The sequence below is a fragment of the Stenella coeruleoalba genome (assembly GCF_951394435.1).
Source record: "Stenella coeruleoalba genome assembly, chromosome: 5".
Taxonomy (NCBI): domain Eukaryota; kingdom Metazoa; phylum Chordata; class Mammalia; order Artiodactyla; family Delphinidae; genus Stenella; species Stenella coeruleoalba.
The window spans coordinates 40765500-40785990 of NC_137150.1; the positions used below are offsets into that span (position 1 = coordinate 40765500).

The 20491-nt window shown below is 35.8% G+C and overlaps 1 protein-coding gene across 4 annotated transcripts in view; it reads right to left on the bottom strand.

Annotated features, from left to right (window-relative positions):
• The window catches only part of IFT80 (intraflagellar transport 80), a 106067-nt gene that overhangs the window by 74769 nt on the left and 10807 nt on the right, over positions 1–20491 (bottom strand). For 3 of the 4 annotated variants that reach the window (XM_079921678.1, XM_079921679.1, XM_079921680.1), the window contains exons 2-5: positions 18292–18377; positions 15240–15459; positions 5863–5973; positions 4295–4363 (exon numbers count right to left, since the gene is read on the bottom strand). In XM_079921678.1, the coding sequence (XP_079777804.1) occupies positions 4295–4363; positions 5863–5973; positions 15240–15459; positions 18292–18330 (439 nt within the window). In that variant the 5' untranslated portion in view covers positions 18331–18377. The remainder of the gene's footprint in view (positions 1–4294; positions 4364–5862; positions 5974–15239; positions 15460–18291; positions 18378–20491) is intronic. The other variant, XM_079921681.1, reaches the window with a different exon arrangement.

The following is a 20491-nucleotide window of genomic DNA, read 5'->3' on the forward strand; positions in this document are numbered from 1 at the left end:
AAAAGCAAGATTAATGCTTTTTCTGTATTGGAAGAGAAGGTGATGACCATGACTTTTCTATCTTTATATCTGCCTCCAATCATCAAGAAATGAATTTGGGAATTTTTCTACTCATCAAGGAAAAAGTACAATTAACATAAACATGTAGTAAAAATCACAGGATGCTTTCAACATTGTTTACATAATTCTGAGTCTTACAGTAATTCAGGCTTACGTTATTTCATTTTTGTGCCAAAATTTACAGTTTTTCTCCTCAAAGAAGCCAGGAGTCCCCGACCTCTACCTCCCTTGGTCTTTTTACTTGAACCTTTAGCATTTAGCTCTCAGTAGGTCAGATTTATAATCACCCTTGAAACTTGTAGCCTATAATATATCAAACCTTATAAATAACTAGGGATTTTTCCTTCAGGGTTAATGTGATTATAACTTAACTTCTCTAATGATTTTTCCCAGAGATAAAACAGGCGAAGTCTATCTATGCCTTATTAGGAAAGTGTGGGTGGCAGCAATGATCAAAAATTCAAAAATTAGGGACTTCGCTAGTGGCACAGTGGTTAAGAATCCGCCTGCCAATGCCGGGGACACGGGTTCGAGCCCTGGTCCAGGAAGATCCCACATGCTGTGGAGCAACAAAGGTCATGCACCACAACTATTGAGCCTGCGCTCTAGAGCCCGCGGGCCACAACTACTGGGTCCATGTGCCACAACTATTGAAGCCCGCGCGCCTAGAGCCCGTGATCCACAACAAGAGAAGCCACCACAATGAGAAGCCTGCACACCACAACAAAGAGTAGCCTCCACACCCTGCAACTAGAGAAAGCCCGTGTGTAGCAACAAAGACCCAACACAACCAAAAATTAATTAATTTTAAAAAATTCAAAAATTAAAAGCATAGTTCTATAGTGAATTTATAATTCTTAATCTAGAAAAAGATATCAGATTATTCAGTTGAAATACCAGTAAGTTAACTAAAATAAAATCTACCCAATTTAGTTTTGTTCATTAATCTCATAATTAACATAAACCTTGAGTGAGAAGAATAAGATTCAAATAGGATAAAAATGATCAGCAGTTTCACAGCCATTTGATGTTAAGGAAATTACAGCTATTTGGAATGTTGATGTAAAATACCATTACATGATCCAATGAATACATAATAAAATTACCTATCTTATAAGACATAATATGTACTTTAGCTTTTAAGAAAATCCTATTTATCCATCTATTTGAGAGGAAGAAAAAATTAAAAAGAGCACCACCTATCCCTCTCCAAAATAAATACTATAAACAAAAACTAACTCAAAATCGATCATAGACCAAAAAAAGATCATACATTTAGCATAAGCACTAAAACTATAAAACTCTTAGAAGAAAATATAGATGTAAGTCTCCATGACTTTGGATTAGGCAATAGTTTCTTAGATATAACACCAAAAGTAGAAACAATCAAAGAAAAAAATAGATAAACTGAATTTCATCAAAACTTTTGTGCTTCAAAAGCTATCATCAAGAAAATGAAAAGGAAACCCACAGAATTGGGAAGTTGCATATCCAAGTTGCAAATCATATATCCAATAAGAGTCTATTGACCAGAATATATATAAAGAGCTCTTACAACTCAACAATAAAAAGACAACCCAATTAAAAAATATGCAAAGGATTTTAACAGATATTTCTCCAAAGAAGACCTACAAATGGTCAAAAAGCACATGAAAAGAGGCTCAATATTATTAGTCATCAGGGAAATGCAAATCAAAACTACAGTGAGATACCACTTTACAGTCACTAGGATAATTGTAATAAAAAGACAGTAACAAGTGTTGAAGATTTGAAGAAATTGGAACCTTCATATATTTCTACTGGGAATGTAAAATGGTATATTCACTTTGGAAAACAACTTGAAGAAGATTTTAATTCACTGATATGAAACCACCTCCAAGACAGTTCACAATTCAAGTGAAAAAAAGCAAGGAGCATATTATACTAGATACAATATGCAACCACTTGTTTATAAAAGGGAAAAAAAAGAACATATAAAACCAAATTTCCTACACAAGAAAATGGTAACAGCAGTTGCCTCTGGGAATGTTTGCTGGGTGGCTGGAAGACAGGGGTAATACGAGAGACATGCGTAGTATTTAATAGATAACTTTATATCCTTCTTTATGCTTTAAATTCTGAACCATGTGAATGTAGTATCTATTAAAAATTAATACTTAAAAAGATGTAAGTGCTCCCTGCAAGGCACATACTAACAATCAAAATTTTATGATCACTATTATTGAAAATATGAGTTGCAAACTCAAATCCCTTCAGAGATTTATGTTGTGTTCTACCATGTAATATAAATGAGTGAAGTATGTAGAGTGCAAGAAAAATAAGAGAAGCTTAAAATCCAACTAAAAATGGAGCAGCCACTATTGAACTCCAGCTGACTGTATTTGTTCTGGAAAGCAGACTTAATGTTGCCAGTTCTTCCAATTTTTCCAGACACCAGAAATCCAAATATGTATGTAAAATATCCTAATTTTTAATGTTGGGCCTGCACCATGCTAGTGGGGCAGATTCAGCCCACGGGCCATCTGGTGATTTCTGATGTATAAAAAGTCCTTAATTTATGAATATATTGGGCTTCCAAACTGCCTCTTCACGTTTGGGAATTCTAAATGCATTTTCTCTATAAGAGTAAAATAAGTAGCAATCTGGTTTCCAGACCTATTATACAGGTAAACTATAGTACTGAACCAACAGCACTATGTCATCTACCCTCTATGATTAACAATGTTTATGTTAAACAACTTATTCTAAGTTTCAACTTTAGACTTTGTAAAGTCCAAAATGGTAGATCCAAGGGGTAATAAAAGGGAAGGAGATGATTGGGAAGAATTTAAAGAAAGAGAAGGAGCTGTACGGGGACAGTGGTGAAGGATCTTAGGCAAGAATTCAGATTATTATAATGGGTAATGAGATAAGCTTTCAAAATTTCTCTGAAGATCTGTGTCTTCTATAGACAACATATTTAGCAAAAGAGAAAAGAAAGGAAAAAAGGATATGTCTCAGTAGCAGCAACAGCTGAAAAGAACTGCAGCCCCATCTCCAAGGGGGTGGTGATGATCTCTAAACAAATTGTGTAGCTGCTCATAAGTCAGACATCATAAGGTAAGAATGCCAAATAATTAGCTCTAACAAAAATTATAAAGCCAAAAGTAAATGTCCATGCCTACTAGAAGATTAAAATAAAATTTATTTTCTAAAGGTATACTTTATTACTAAAGCAACAATAAATTGACACCTTTCCCTAACAAATTTACTGATGAATGTTTCTATGAACTCTAAATTTTCCACTCACGGATAAATATTCTATTTGGAGACCATCTGTACCAAAGATTTAACCTCAGGAGATAACCACTACCTATTACTTATGGTTACCTTTGCTAACATTTGGTTGATGTGTAGCTAAAGAAATGTAACTATTTTAACATATCCTAAGAGTAAACGTGAGTTAAAAAATGAAATCTGGAAATTTTTGGAAGTCAGTTGTTAGAGATGCTTCACAAAATGACTTTATCATATACTTCTGAAGAATAATCTGCAAACTTTTTGGCAGCCTGTCTCTGAAGATCAGCTGATATGGGCTCAGGACAACATTAAAACTGCTTTATTGTTCCTAAGTAAACCAAATTTGGAAAATAAATCTGCTACATGGAAAAAAATCATATGTAATCTAAATCCCAACAGGTATGACCACTGGATTGACTTTATGGGCACTTCTTCCCAATGAACATGGAAAACCAAGCTGCTGCTCTAAGTAGTTGTAGTTTACCAAGTTTTGAATCATAAGAGTATCTGTTCCCCTCCATTAGTATAGATGTACAACATAATTTAGAAAGGGTGCTATTATTATGATATAATTAGAACTTTTTAAGTAAGGAGATACTCAGTGTTTTCTATTATTATTATTTACTTAACTAGACACCCAATCCTGTTCTAGATAGGATATGCTCATGATGCTTCAGAATTATTTTAAAAAGAATCATTAGCCTATAACTCCATTTATATAGATTCACTAACAAAGAAAAAGCGTTTGAGTGGGTCTTATATTTTTTGGCTCAAACAATACAGTTACCATGGCCCATCAGGCAACATGAAAGTAAGAGGAAAAAGTGTAAATAGAAATAAGAGATTTCAGGTTTTGAACCTGACCAAAATCAGCCTGAGGAACTATATTAGACTAACTATATTAGACTATTTTTACAGGAAAATGCAAAGACATTTAATTGATTATAATACATACCTTGCTGAGCTAAAGTTGATCTTAGCATTCCAGTCTTTGACCAGATTTTTATTTGTCCATCTTCTCCAACTATAAAGAGAAAAGAATTGATTTTTTATCTATAGGAAATAAATGCAAACATTAAATTTACATATAAAAATCAGCAGTATCTACACTAATGCACATTTAAAATTCAGACACGAGTTACTCTACTTAGATATCACTGCTTCCTAAATATAAAATTTAACTGAAATTACTTTGAAACAATTTTATCAAAGTAGCCTGACTTCAATGACAAAATTATTTTTTTCCTTTAATCTTAGAAGACTTATGAGTATATTATTCAAATAATGCTTTCATTTTCACTGACGTCTCCATCCTAGAATTCTAAGAAAAGTGTTTTCAGTGTAATTAGAAGAGTTACAGCCAAATTCCAGTGAGTTGGGGACTGAATGGAGTGAAGTAATAAACTACTCTTTTGGACAGTTTGCCTGATGGGAAAGAAAGAAAGAGGAAGTTGTAGCTAGAGTTATTTGTTAAAGGAGGGATTTTTATTTCTTTTTTCTCAATTTTCAAGATGAATGACATCTGAACAAATTTATATGCTGAAAAAAAAAAAGGAAAAGAAAAAAAACACTGGAAAAGGAGAAGTCGAAAAAACAGGCAAGAGAAGAGAAACTCACTGATAAAAGTCCTACAGAAGGCCCAGGGGATAGGTGTGGTGGTTTTAAAATATATCCACAAATTCTTTGTTATTCCTTCTTTTAAGAAGTGAAGCTTAACTTCTCTCTCCTTTCTCCTTCAGTTTGGTCTATACTTAGTGACTTGCTTCTAATAGAATATGGTGGAAATGATGGAGTATGACTTCCCATGGTGGGTCATAAAATATATTGTGTCTTCCATCTTGCTCTCTCTTGGATCACTCACTCAGGGAGAAGCTCCAGCTGTCATGTTGTTAGAACACTCAAGCAGCCCTATGGAGAGGCCCATGTTGTAAGGAGCTGAGTAAGGCTTCCTGCAACAGTCATAGAGGAAGTAAGACCTCTTGCCAACAGCCATGTGAGTGAGCCATCTTGGAAGCAGATCCTCCAGCCCCATCCAACTTCTTGATTCTGAGACAGAACCACCCAACTAAACTGTTCCCTGTCTCACAGAAACTGTGAGATAATACATGTTTACTATTTTAAGTCACTAACTTTTGGGATAACTTGTTATGCAATAATAGATAACTAATATGATAGGTGAAGATGAGAATCCCTGCAGTAGGGCAGGAGATGGAAAAGAGATGGAAGGGGGGTAAAGTTAAATGAGAATATTTTGAATTTTAGAATTTTAAAGAATTAAAAGTTTTATTTACCCCACACTTGACCATTCCAAAACCTTCTTGACAGAACATTCTTCATAAGCCATATAGGAAAACTAATATGACACTGTGAATGATAACATTATATAGCAGTCTAGATCAATACTGTGCCAATTATTTGCTATTAGACAATGAAAGACACTATTGCTAAATGAAAATATTCTGTTCCTTTGGAAATTTTTCTTTAAAAATTTCATTTTAAATGTTATTTTTGCAGATAACCTACCTGTAACTAATGCTGTTCCTTCATAATTCCATCGTCCAGCAAGTACTGCTCCACAGTGAGCTTCCACACTTTTTTCCACTCTTCCTAACTTAGAAATCAGATGAAATTTGCCTAAAAGAAATTAAACTTGAGAAATCTATTTTATTAAATTAATTTATCCAATCAACAAACATCTGTTGAGTATCTACTAGTAGACTAGTTAGCATAGTGCTAGGCATGGGAGATACCAGGGCAAATAATATAATTATTCTTACTCTCAAGGGACACTCAAATCCATTGGGAAACAGGCACAAAAACAAAATTATACAACCTTGAAACAAGTGGTGTGACAGAAATATATACATGATATTATGATAGTTCAGAGGGACAATAAAATTCTGCTGGGATATGGTCAAAGAGGGCCAAGAGGAATGTCAAGAAAGCCTTCTATTTAAGCAGAACTTTGCAGTCTTGCTTTTTTTTTCTTAAAAATAGGCTATAGAAAAGTTAGGAAAGGTGTAGAGGAGAGGAACCAAGATAGTTAAATGGTGTTAAAAGATAAACTGAGGCATATTAAAAAATATTGAGTTTTGGGGAATTCCCTGGTGGTCCACTGGTTAGGGCTCCTCTCTTCCACTGCAGGGGGCCCAGGTTCGATCCCTGGTAGGGGAACTAAGATCCCAAAAGCCACGCTGGCAAAAAAACAAAACAAAAACAAAAACTGGACTTTGTGCAGAAATCAATTCCAATCCAGCAGTGCCAAACTTTAAGTGGTTAGGAACGTTCCACTGACAGGAGCTCAGGGAGAAACTTCTATAGAGAAAAGGCAGAAGTAAAGTAAGGATACTATTGATTGACTACAACTTAAAGCCTGGTTGGCTGTTTGTGATTGGTTGTCCTTAGGTTTCAATTTCATAATCTTGAAGCATTCATTTACAGGCTTAGATTTTGGTTTGCAGAGGTATACAGCATTAGAGTCACCTCAAGTCTAAAGGCCTCCTTGTTTAACTAATTGAATAACTGATAATCCCAAATTTTCAAATTCTTGCCTTATTTGATTTTACACTGTACCAGGCACCAGGTAGACAAAAAGAAGCAAGTTACTTAGTTGCTGTTCTCACAAAGTTCACACATATATAGGCAAACAGCAAAAGGCTTACAACTTCAAAGGACCTAAGCAAACTATATAAGAGATGTCAAGGGAACAAATCAACTGTACAAAGAATAAGTGCTACAGGAAGCCAAAAAAATAATCAGTGTGGTTTTGAATGATCATGAAGTCTAATAATATATAGTTTGTAATAAAATAATTAAGTACAGTTGGTCCTCCACCTCCAAGGGTTCTGCATTCTTGGACTCAACTAATTGATTTAAAAAATACATAAATAAATAAAAACAAAAACCCAGAAAGCTCCAAAAGCAGAACTTGAATTTACCCTGTACCAGCAACTATTTACATAGCATTTACATTATATTTACAACTATTTACACAACATTTATACTGTATTAGGTATTATAAGTAGTCTAGAGATGATTTAAAATATGTGGGAGGATGTGTGTAGGTTATGTGCAAATACTATGCCATTTTATATAAAGGACTTGAGCATCTGTGGATTTTAGTATCTACAGGGGTCCTGGAACCAAACCCCCTTGGATACAGAGGGACAACTGTACAGTAAAATTAGAAACTTTTCCCCAGATCAAAAAAAAGGTATATATTTTTTGTAGCAAAAGAATAATGTGGCTTGCTTAATCAAATTTTGCCTCAGAGGATTTATTTTGTTTGAATTCATTTTTAACTTAAGGCTTTTCAAGATTCTGGACGAATATTAACAATCCATTAAAAATACATATTTAATAAGTCAGGTGCTTTAGATGGCTTTAAAACATTTCTCTGGAGAGCTCTAATACAGATGGCTTTAAAATATTTTACACTTAGCACCCTGTGGTTATTTCACTGACCACCAACCTATTCCCATCAATAAAGTCATTCTCCCTTTTTACACACATTGCACAATATTTGTAGCTCTGTTGCAGCATTTTTTTATTGGACTGTGATTCTTTTCAGAAGGCCATGTCTTAGTCATATTTTTATTTGCAATAGTGCTTTACGTAAGCAGCATTTGTTAAATTTACCAACTCAGTAACCATACTCAGCAACTTAAAAAAAAAAAGGACTACTTTGACATTCTTTTCTTTCTCATTCAATCTGAGAGCTGTCTTTTCCCATCATTCATTTTCTAGGCCCTCATCAATAAACTACCCCTTTCCTTCATCTAACCACCCACTAGCGCCATCTACTTTTCCTCATATCTTCCTTTTAGTTTTATATTTACCTCTGGGTTATTTTTCAATGTAACAAGATTACTTTTTTTTTTTTTTTTTTTTTGCGGTACGCGGGCCTCTCACTGTTGTGGCCTCTCCTGTTGCGGAGCACAGCCTCCGGACGCGCAGGTCCAGCGGCCATGGCTCATGGGCCCAGCCGCTCCGCGGCATGTGGGATCTTCCCAGACCGGGGCACGAACCCGTGTCCCCTGCATCGGCAGGCGGACTCTCAACCACTGCACCACCAGGGAAGCCCTAACAAGATTACTTTGAATTCAACTGGGCTATTACACTCTTTATGATACTAACTTAAAATTAATTTGGATATACTTTTTTTAATGCATTGCTTTAGAAAGAAAATACAAGGGGAAAAAAGTCTCAAGAGGAAACTATAAAGATGACATATAGTGAGTGGCCATTATTTACTTTATCCAAATCTGTTTCACTAAATGTTAGCATATCGCCCAGCACAAAATATCCACATACTAAATTGTTGCATGTAACGAATGAATCTATCACCAAAGAGATTAACCAAATAGCTCCTGAACCTGAAATGAAGGGTCCGAAAATTTTTCTTTTCTTTGTATTTTAGAAATTTTATGTATTTTTGATCACCGATATTTCTTATCCTAAAACATCGAATACTGAATTTCTGACAAGTGCTGAAATTATTCTTGCTTCCCATGACCTCACAGAAGACACATACTGGAACAACTAAGGCCAACTCTTTGCATAGATTTGACACTCAATAAATCTTTGGTCTTTGTAGTTTGGTTGTTACAAATTGCTTGACTAGCACCCCCAGAGTAAAGCATAAATATAAAACTAAATATATCAAAAATTTTTAAAAACACAGTTATCCTTTTAACTATTTTGGTTCTTCTCTCCAGCTTTTCCATAACCTTTTAAAAATGCTAGACCAGGGCTTCCCTGGTGGCGCAGTGGTTGAGAGTCCACCTGCCGATGCAGGAGACGCGGGTTCGTGCCCTGGTCCGGGAAGATCCCACATGCCGCGGAGCGGCTGGGCCCGTGAGCCATGGCCGCTGAGCCTGCGCGTCCGGAGCCTGTGCTCCGCAACGGGAGAGGCCCCAACAGTGAGAGGCCCGCGTACCGCAAAGTTATAAAAGGGAAAAAGAACAGAGTAAGTAGATTAAAATTACACGAAACACATTTCTTAAAGTTAGAAATGCCTTAAGAAATGTCTATGGAAACATGAGAAGGCTTGAAATAGGGTGCTAGGAAAAAGGTCACACGAGCACTTTTGCAGACTGCTTAATAGCAGAAAAGTTTTGGCAGATGGTTGCAAAAAGCCAGAGATCAGTAACCACTAACTTCTGACAGAAAGAAATGAACACATAAATGCTTTTTAAAGTGGGATTTTAAGTGTACATATTAACTAATAAGAGAATATGAGGATTACTTTAAGATACCTAATACAATGTATAAAAATATTCAACTTTCACTAAATATAACTTAAGGAGTATTTACTGGCTTTACAAAAGATTTTATACCAGAATTCCTTTACATAGCAGCTCCCCTAATGCATTTTAAATCATTCTTTTTTAAATGTAAATCTTGCAATACATTGTCAAAGAAAGAAATATCTCCTCTAAAAAGTAGGATACAGCTGCATGAAATATTCAAAAAGAAGTAATAATGTTGAAGAGAGAATTATTGGTGAGACAAAATACTTGGCAAAAGTCTGCTTTATGTATTTCAGGACCTGTGCCCAAATCCCATGGATCTTTTTTGAATGTTACCACTAACACAGAAGATGGAGTGGGTATGACAAAGGGAACACTGGAGGAGTGATGAACAAACTCAAAAGCCGTAACCATTTTTGCCAGCCTTGGGGGAGAAAAATCAAGAGAAGAGAGTTGGTGCCAACTAGAAGAGGGAACCTCGTAGACAAAGAACTAAATTTTGAAAAAGAATTTTTTAAGTACTGGGTTAACATCATACAAAATGAAAAAGTCCTAGTGATCTGCTATACAATATTGTGCTTACACAAAAATTATATTATTAAATATTGCACTGTACACTTAAAAGTTTATTAAGAGGGTGGATCTCATATTATATATTTTTTAAACCAGAATAATACTTTTTTATAGTATTTGATTAACAGAGAATACAGCATTGATACATAAAATGATCTCAGATGTTTATCTGGCAAGAAACACCTTGACCGACCACCTTTCAATAGCATCCACTTTCTTTTTTTTTTGAACATTTCTTTTTCTGTTTGTTTGTTTGTTTGTTTTTCCCGTACGCGGGCCTCTCACTGCTGTGGCCTCTCCTGTTGCGGAGCACAGGCTCCAGACGTGCAGGCTCAGTGGCCATGGCTCACGGGCCCAGCCGCTCCGCTGCATGTGGGATCTTCCCAGACCGGGGCACGAACCCGCGTCCCCTGCATCGGCAGGCGGACTCTCAACCACTGCGCCAACAGGGAAGCCCTCTTTTTCTGTTTTTTTGAACATTTCTGGATTCTGTTTCTTGTCTTACTCTTCTACTTCTTTTCTTTGAACTATCATCCTTTGCCTTCACTTTCACAAGATCCCAGATATTCCTCATCCCAGCCTAAGAGAAAATACTCAGCTACCCTGCTTTGGTTCTCTCTTCTTCCTACATCTAGTTGTAGCATGTTATGTTACCTTATTTGTTTGTTTGTTAGTTTGTTTGTTTTTGTAGTAAACCTAAAAAAAGTAAACACTATAGTTTCTCAAGAGTCATAATATATTTTTCCACTTTTAATCTTGCAAATTTATCTTTAAATGATATTTGTCTTACTTTAGACTTTTTTCCCTATCAGAAAGTATTTTACCTAAAGCCAATGTGAAATAGAGACCCAAACAGCTATTCTTTAGTTAAGTGTACCTAAGTAGTCTTAATAAATCAGGGAAACACTCAGATAACAGAAATTATCAAGACTAACTATATTTACTGTCCATATTCATCAGATACAGGTCAATCTTCATACACTATTGACTTTAAAAAGGAAAATGAAAAGAAAATATATGGTAGACTTCCCTAGTGGCTCAGTGGTTAAGAATCCACCTGCCAGTGCAGGGGACACGGGTTCAATCCCTGGTCCGGGAAGATCCCACATGCCAGAGAGCAACTAAGCCCGTGCACCACAACTACTGAGCGCCACAGCTACTGAAGCCTGCGTGCCGTAGAGAGCAAGCGCCACAACTACTGAGCCCATGCCCTGCAACTACTGAAGCCCGCGTCCTCTAGGGCCTGCGTGCCACAACTGCTGAGCCCACATGCTGCAACTACTGAAGCCTGCGGGCCTAGAGCCCGTGCTCTGCAACAAGAGAAGCCACCATGAGAAGCCCGTGGACCACAATGAAGAATAGTCCCCGCTCGCTGCAACTAGAGAAAGCCCGCGTGCAGCAACAAAGACCCAACGGAGCCAAAAATAAATAAAAAGTTAAAAAAAAAAGAAAATATGTGGTATGCCACCTTCTATGTAATAAAAAAAAGGTGAAATGAGAAAATATACATGTTTTTGTTTCTTTTTGCTAAAAGAAATAAGAAAGGATAAACCAGAACCAAAGGGATTGGTTACATACAGGGAATAAATAAAAATAGGGTGTATGGGATTGGGTGGGTAGGAGTAGTGACATTGCTGAGTATATTTTTTTATATAGTTTTGACTTTGTGGAACCATCCATGTAATATTTTACATATTTAAAAAATAATCAAATCAACAAGGATGGGGAGATGAGACCTTAAATGGAAAACAAACAGAAATAAATATACTTAACTACATTTTAAATGAATAGCAACAACACTAGTAGGGGGGAAATGCCAAGTAACTTTGAACACAAGACTTTGACTCTATATCCTTGACTCTATATCCTCAGTGTAAAGATAAAAACAACAGTAAAATATTAAACTCTATTTTTTTTTTGCAATAGTATGGATTAGCAATTCTGAAACAACCTGCTGTGTATTGTAGAATTAAACAAGTAAGTAAATATATTGAGAGTAATGGGAGCCAAGCTTCCTCACTGTTTCCAAGTATGGGGAAAAAAGACTAGAATTAACCCTGTGGTGCTGAATTAGAATTGGCGGAATCAGAATGAACTCATGATTTCTATCATGGAAAGGAAGGAAGGGAGAAAGGGGAAGGAAGCAAAGGAAGAGAGGGAGGGAGGGAGGAAGAAATTGCTGTAGATTTGTATATTTTAATACACATTTCTATTCGTATTTCTTAGCTCTGTCCTGTGAAAGGACCTTGAAGTAAACACATCCCATTGAAATGAGCATACCTGGCACACTCATCTTGGCTTTTAAATACCATTAAGCACCCAGAAAAGAACAAGTCTCCTTGGAGAAACAGCTTATTTGGAAGCTGGGACTGGGAAAGCACAAAATGAACCTGGAACATCTTGTGCCAGCAAAGAAGTGCTCAAAAGATGATGGGGAAACATACCCCCCAGGGTAAAAAGAAAATTCATTTGAGCTGGCTTCACGGAGCTCCCACTGGCCAAACCTGGGACAATTGTAACATCAAAAATTTTAAATGGTAGTAATAGGATGCTCAAGAAATAAAATAAGAATCTATGAGTCTAATCTAAGTAAACAAATAAATAAATGGGCAGGAGACAGAAGGCTCTTCCTTGCAGTAAAATACCAACAAATCAATATAAAAGAAATTATGGAGTTAAAAAAAATCACCATTTGGCAACAATCTTAGTAATAAATGATTCAGCCAAGAGACATCAATAGATGCCAAGACAGTGGGAGGAAATCTGAGGAGGAAGAGAATATTTTTATATAGTCTGAAAGTATCCTTTCAGAAATTATTTATTAAAAGGGAAAAACATTAACTTTACACTAGATTAATTTAGTGAACACAACCTTTCAAAATAATCAAAGTTAAAGTCACCAATAATGGGTCAAATCAGCATCATGAATCTTCCAATATGATGCCCTGAGTACTGCTGCTAAAATGTATAACTGGATTTAATCATGAAGAAACATCAGACAAACATGAATTGAAGGACATTCTGTAAAAATAACAGGCCTGTATTCTTCAAAACAGTGGAGATCATAAAAGAAAAACTGAGGGGTTGCTCCAGATTAAAGGAGGCTCGAGAGATATGACAAAACAATGTGTTATTCTGTACCAGAAAAAAACAAATTTCTATAAAAGATATCATTAGGACAATTGTTAAAATTTGAATATAAACTGTAGATTAGATAACAGTATTACATCAATGTTAAATTTCCTGATTTTTATCAATGTATTGTGGTTAAGTAACAGAAAATCCTTATTCTTAGGAAATGCATTGAAGTATTTATGGTTAAAGTGGCATATCTATAAATTACTCTCAAATGTTTCAGAAAAAAGTATATGTGGGTTGGGGGGAGGCAGGGGGGAGAGAGAGAGAAAGAGAGAAAGAGAGAGAAAAGACCAGCAATGATAAAATATATGGGACAAAATGTTAACAACTAGTGAATTTGGATAAAGGATATGCAGCAGTTATTTGTACAATTCTTGCAACCTTTCTATAAATGTGAAATTATAACAAAATTAAAAGCTTTTTTTAAAGTCAACCCTTCATTTTATCATAAGAGGTAAACTAAATTCTAGCTGTGCTCAGAGTCAATCTTGTAAGCGCTAGGCACTGTACCAAATACTTTCACACAATATCTCATTTAATCAATATTCAGAAAACTAAGTTTAAAAATTACATGTAAAAGAATTAGAATCTGATGTGATTGTTTGCCATAACATCCCTTTCCTATTCTGGCTACAAAAGCCCTCTTCTCTTTCCCTTTCCACGGTGGCCTAAGGCCTGCCATGCTCTGTCAATCAGTGTCCCAGTCCCTTGACTAAAATGATTCACTCAGTGATGGGCATGTGACCCAAGCTTGTCCAGGACTTCTCTGCATGTTGACTGCAAGTGATATTGAGGAAGAAGCACTCTCTCTGCTGACTTTTCTTTTCCTGTAGGGTAAGCCTTGGGCTGCTGGCTGCCATCATGCTCACCTTTTGGGGCGAGTCTATCCAAGAGATGGCAAGAATAGGGGCCTGGGGACTTCCCTGGTTGTCCAGTGGTTAAGAATCCACCTTCCAATGCAGGGGATGCGGGTTTGATCCCTGGTCAGGGAACAAAGTTCCCACATGCTGTGGGGCAACTAAGCCCGCGCGCGGTAGAGCCTGTGCACCACAACTAGAGAGCCCACGTGCTGCAACTACTGAGCCTGCGCGCTCTGGAGCCTGCGCGCCACCACTAAAGAGCCTGCACACCACAACTAGAGAGAAGCCCACACACCGCAATGAAAGATCCCGCATGCCGCAAGATCCCGCGTGCCGCAACAATGATCCCACATGCCACAACTAAGACCTAACACAGCAAAATAAATAATAAATAAATAAATAAGTAAAATCTCAAGGGGTTGTGTATGTGTTATTTAAAAAAAAAAAAGAATAGGGGTCTCATGCAGTTGTGCTTAAAGATCTACCTCTGGAGCTAGGTAAACCAGAAAACTCCATCTGTGAATAAGTTAGCCGAGTAAGTTTCTGTTACTTTTGATGAATGTACTCTTAACTGATATAGTAGGTAAAGTGTAATACAGGTGAAAAACAGTTCAAGTTATTTCTAGGAAAATTAAAACATTTCCTTAAAAAATAGAATAATCATGCTTTTTACTCACCAGTAATAAAACTATGGTCAAATTAATCTCCAGCTCTGTAAGTAGGAATTAACATGTACTAGAAAATAAAGACTATATTTGATAGCTTACTAAATGAGTGTGTCTTGTACCATCTATTTTTAGTGTGGTTATGTTATACAGTTAAATTTGACAAAATTAGAAACCAAAACTGAAAAAAGCCTAACAATACCTGCGAGCACAGAAAAAGTAAAGCCAGAGGTTCAGATTCAATCCCAGTATATGCCAGTTTAATTCACCTTCTTCTATGACAATAGTTTTATAGCCTATACACAGACGAACTGACTACATAGGAAATGGATAAACAACTCAAAACATGTCATACTAAAATGTTATGTCTTTTAAGTATAAAGATTAGCATATAACATTTATTTAAAACTTACCATCAGAACTTGTGAGAACAAAGCTTTCTGCTTGAGTTTGTTTCTTTATACCTAAACTTTTCGGAAACCAGTGAAGATCTATTGGGTAAATATCATCAGGCAGCTTTACTATTTGACTTGTTTCACTAGTTAACAAGTTCCACTTCACTATCTGGTGATCATCACTACATGAATACAGTTCTTCAGCAGTATTCCAGCCCACACAGCTTACTAATTCTTGATGTGTCACCATGTTAAGGAGATATAAAACACACACAAAAGTCTTCAGTCTTAATAAATACAATATTTTGCAGATGCAGATTATAAGAAGAGTATAAAATAGGACCAAATGTTTCAAGCTTCTAAGCCTATTTTTCATTTTATGACTTTCATATTTTTTCCATATAAGGAAAAGAAAATAAGCATCTATCAAAACAGTTGTAAGAAGAATGGAAAGCAAGATAAGAAACCCAGGTGCCAAAAGAGAAAAAAAGAAAGATTTGACTATATGAAAATTTTTAAATTGTGTTACAAAGTATTCCATAAACGAGGCAAAAGATACAAAGACATCTAACAGAACAAAAGGAATGAAAGGATCGACTCTAACCCATTGGGGAGTAAGTGGAGAGAAAAGGGAACTATGCTTTTTTTATTTACATATATCCGTTTCATTTAAGTTATTAGAATAAGCATGTATTATTTTGATAAAAGTTTTCAAAAATCAAGTGTTAAAATAAGACTGACGGGACTTCCCTAGTGGCGCAGTGGTTGAGAATCTGCCTCCCAGTGCAGGGGACACGGGTTCGAGCCCTGGTCCGGGAAGATCCCACATGCCGCGGAGCAACTAAGCCCGTGCGCCACAACTGCTGAGCCTGCGCTCTAGAGCCCGCAAGCCACTACTGAAGCCTGCACGCCTAGAGCCTGTGCTCCTCAACGGGAGAAGCCACCACAATGAGAAGCCCGCACACTGCAATGAAGAGTAGCCCCCGCTCGCCACAACTAGAGAAAGCCTGTGAGCAGCAATGAAGACCCAATACAGCCAAAAATAAATAAATAAGTAAATTTATAAAAAAAAAAAAAAGAAAGAAAAAAAGACTGAAATCTAACAGTAAAATACCTGCTTAAGTGACACATTATAATAATTCACCTAGGAAAAAACCTACAGCTTAACAGCTGAAACTAAAATCCTACCAAATTTCCTGACATTAAATTCAGGAAGTAATTCAATTACAATTTACTGTACCTACAAGGTAATATGGATAAAATATGAACCCTAAAATTCTTACTTTAACCTATTTTTTCAGTCTCTGATTTATCAAGTGGATTTCTATAAACTGAGGTGTCCAAGTAGCCCTCACTTCCACCATCAGAACAGGCTGCTTACCCTGGCAGAGCTGTGTATCTAGAGAAGGCACTTCAGTTTGTCATTTTTGAGATGCTTTCTCCTGCTTATATGTGGATTTGTATATTACCACATTATCCTGGTTGGGTTGTTTGCTCTTTTGTTGTTATTGTATAATCATTTTACTGCCTTCTCTTCTCACCAATGCTTTCTACTGGCTCATCCAAGCAATCAGTAAACTCTAAGGAAAAAGAAAGACACTATGTGCCAAGTTAATTCTGGGATGGTCTAAGATTTTTTTTTAATACTTCAAAATATGATAGATTAAGCAAAATAACCAAAAAGGTAAAAAAGAAATTATGGAGAGTTCTTAAGAGACTGCACAAATAGGTAATAAAGTGGCATTGGAATACTCAGAATTCAAAGTAGAATCTAAACAAAAGGATCTGGATGTCCCATTAGACCATTACTGAAAAAATTCTTCAAGTATAACTGCTATAGCTTAAACAATGTTAGGTAAAACCTTTAAAAAGGGAGAGTGTCAGGCATAATCTAGAAAGAAAGAAAATACACATACACACACGCCCCAAAACAAAAAATACTAAGCTTATCCTCATAAAAACTGATGTAAGTACACATCAGACATACGTGACATGTCTTCAAACTAATAAGTTAACTAAAATTACAGGAGAAATGAGAGGACTGCCAGAATAAGAAAGTCTAAAAAGACTTATTCTTCAGCTTGAAAAGGTAAAAGCAGACAATAGACATAGTCAAAATCTAAAAGATTGTAAGCAGCATGAACTCCTGGGGGCACACTTTTAAAAGAGAATAAAAATGATTTAAGGAGAAATAAAAGGAATTATATCTTCACTCAAACGGTAAAAGAAGCAGACAAGACAATATTAATTCAAAGCGTTTGATCAAATGTCTAAAACAGTGCTTCTCTGTCTCTGAAGGATCCTATTTTTCTTTATTTCAAATCTGTTACAGATCAACATTTTCTAAGATAAAATAAAAATGAATTACTAGAAAAATGATCTTATATTTGGATGTTGTGACTATCAAACTGCTACAAAAATTTCTTCCTTCTTACCTTCAATTTCTTTACTTATCCCTTCACAGACCTGCAATAAAGTCCACAGATGATACTTTTAGAAGCACTGGTCTAAATAACTAAGAATGAAGGTAAAGGGGCCTATCATATATTCCTGACACATAACTGGGAGTTCTTGCTGACAAAATATAGGGTCATGCGTTTGAGAAATATTTATAATTGCCCCCTTCCCACGTGAAATAATAAAGGTCTAACTGCTCAGATTTCCCCAGCTTACCCTCCACTTTATCGTGAGTAAGAAGAAATAGAGCAGAACTCAATGAAAACATACTAGATCATACCAACAGATAAATTATTTGATTTTTAAAAAACTTCTCTTTAAGATTTCATTAGACTAAACAAAAACTGTTTTTTATGTACTTAAGTATAGTAGTACTTAAGTAGAGTAAGAAAAAATGTCAATAAAAATTTGAAAGTAAGATTTAGAGCAAATAGTTTGCATTGGAGAATTACCTGCAACACAAGACCTCAAATATTTCAGGAACAATTTAGCGAAACTACCAATAAAGGAATGAAAAAAATCCATTATCCAACTAGACTACAAAAATAGAAGAAAACTTTTAATAATACTATAGTAAGGTGATCACAATAAGGTTTATAAGTATTAAAAGGATATGCTTTGGTTCTTTTAAAAGAGATATCTTCAGTCTCATGTCTCCACCTTCCAGCAAAATTTTAAAATGCCACTTGATTGTACTCACTGTAAAAATAAAAGGGGGAAAATATAGAATTTGCATTAAAAACAAACATATATACACAAAAAATTAAAAGTAAACAAAACATCTTAGCACCCCAAGGACACCAAAACACTTTCAATCCTGCTGGCAACAAATACATGGAAAGAGGAAGAAAACTAGTCAGTGTGCTAATTCTGGCAAGTGAGTGATGGAGGCCTTGGGTTGGATGCCGGAAGTCCTCTACAAGCTGCCTAAAACAGTCCTACATGTACAGAATGCCACTAAATCTGGCCAGGTAAATAATTTCCAAGGGCTGTCCTGAGACCTAATCAAAAGATTTTTTAAACTGGGAACTGTTCAATGGCAGATCAATGTTGGTCCTGTTGAATGGATACACAATAAAATAAATTCCAAAGGTCTGATCGAGGGCTAAGATACATATTTTGAGCTTTAGTTATAGAACCCACATGGGAATACTATGACATCATCAACCTAGTGATCCAATCTGAGATTTACATTCTGTTGGATGTAGATACACTGCCCAACAGTTATGGTTGCCATGGTGGCAAAGTGAAAAATAAGCGAGTTATTTAAAAGAGAGGTAATAAATCTATTATAAAAGCTATATAAAAATCACAATGTAAATAGCAAACAAAAATTTAGAAAAACAAGAGTAACACACTCTCAAATAATCATGCTATCAAAAGATACAAATCAAGAAAATGCTAAATTGTCTGAATCCAATTTATAGTTGTGGGATTCTTTCTGAGTAATATCACTAGCCTAGAGAAAAAAATAAATGAAAGTGTAATTAAAGGGAAAAAATGCTCTTCACCAAGTAGAAAATTACTGCTAACTACATCAAAGAAGGTGTGAATTATAGATAAGAATTCAGTGGGCCTACCTTAGATAATTTCTCATTCTCTCAAATCCAGAAGACTTTTAGATTGGCAAGGTGCTAAATACAGCTTTATCTCAAAGCACCTTTTTCACTTATTGTACTCATAAATTTGTGAGAATGGGGAGAAAATTGTTAAGACCACAGAAAAAAATCTGAAGTTTTCTATCCAGTCAATATGCAGCTAAGGTCAGAAACCTCTCTCCTCCAGTTCATTTAACACGATTTATGTTCAACTTTAAAAGTATGAATCTGTGTATAGCGTCCAGAGCAAGAAAACAATTTCTCCTAGGCACACTTCTAAGGTTCACTTTTCGTCCTTAGGAGTTTTAGCACCTTTCTCAAAACTACTTCCTTCTTTCTATCAGACCTCCTTCAATTAGAGGGGGGAAAAATGTAAATACATGCTGCTTTTTCACAATAATTCAAATTTACCCAGCTTATAAGGATTTTAAAAGAATAAAGGCAGATAACTTGTTGATTCTGGAAATAAGAAACAACATAATAGACAAGAAAAAAAATATATATATAGTCTGAATATACAACTACATTCAGAAACTTTAAAGGCATGATGTAGCCTATATCAAAATACCTCAAAGTGCTGAAATCCATAATAATTAGGAATCATTCCTCACCAAAAGAAATCATTATCCCATATAAGTAGTAAATGCAGTATGTTTTTCATGAGAAAGTAATCTGCAACTATACAGAAACGTGGTGCCAAGGAATCAGAGAAAGAGGAGGCTGGCATCCGAACATTGGGAAGATTCTCTTTTGCTCAGAAAGCTCTTCCCCATACATCCTATTTAGCTGAGATCATCTGCATGAAGGATATGGGCATTCTGATGTGAGACTGAATAGAGGAATAAAGGAGAAGTAGTATTAGAGCACAGCCAATTCAGGGAAGTGCAGAGCTGCCTGGGGATGCACTGAGGTGTTTTTATCTGCCCAAAAGCCTTGGTCACCAAGGATCTGACTAGTCAGTGGTAGGTGGGGTGGGAGGGGGAATAAAAGAAAATTTCTAGAGCATTGAAAAATCTATTTTGCAACTTTATATAGGCAGAAGACAGGAGCAACTATGCCTTTGCTACTAAAAATCATTTATAAGCTGTCTTTGGTCCAGCGTGGGTTAACATTCATGGCGCTTAAGAGGAAAAAATATGCCCAGGAAATCCGATCACCAAACTACCAAAATATACTCCAAATCTGGCCACTTCTCAGTACTGCCATCATAAGTCT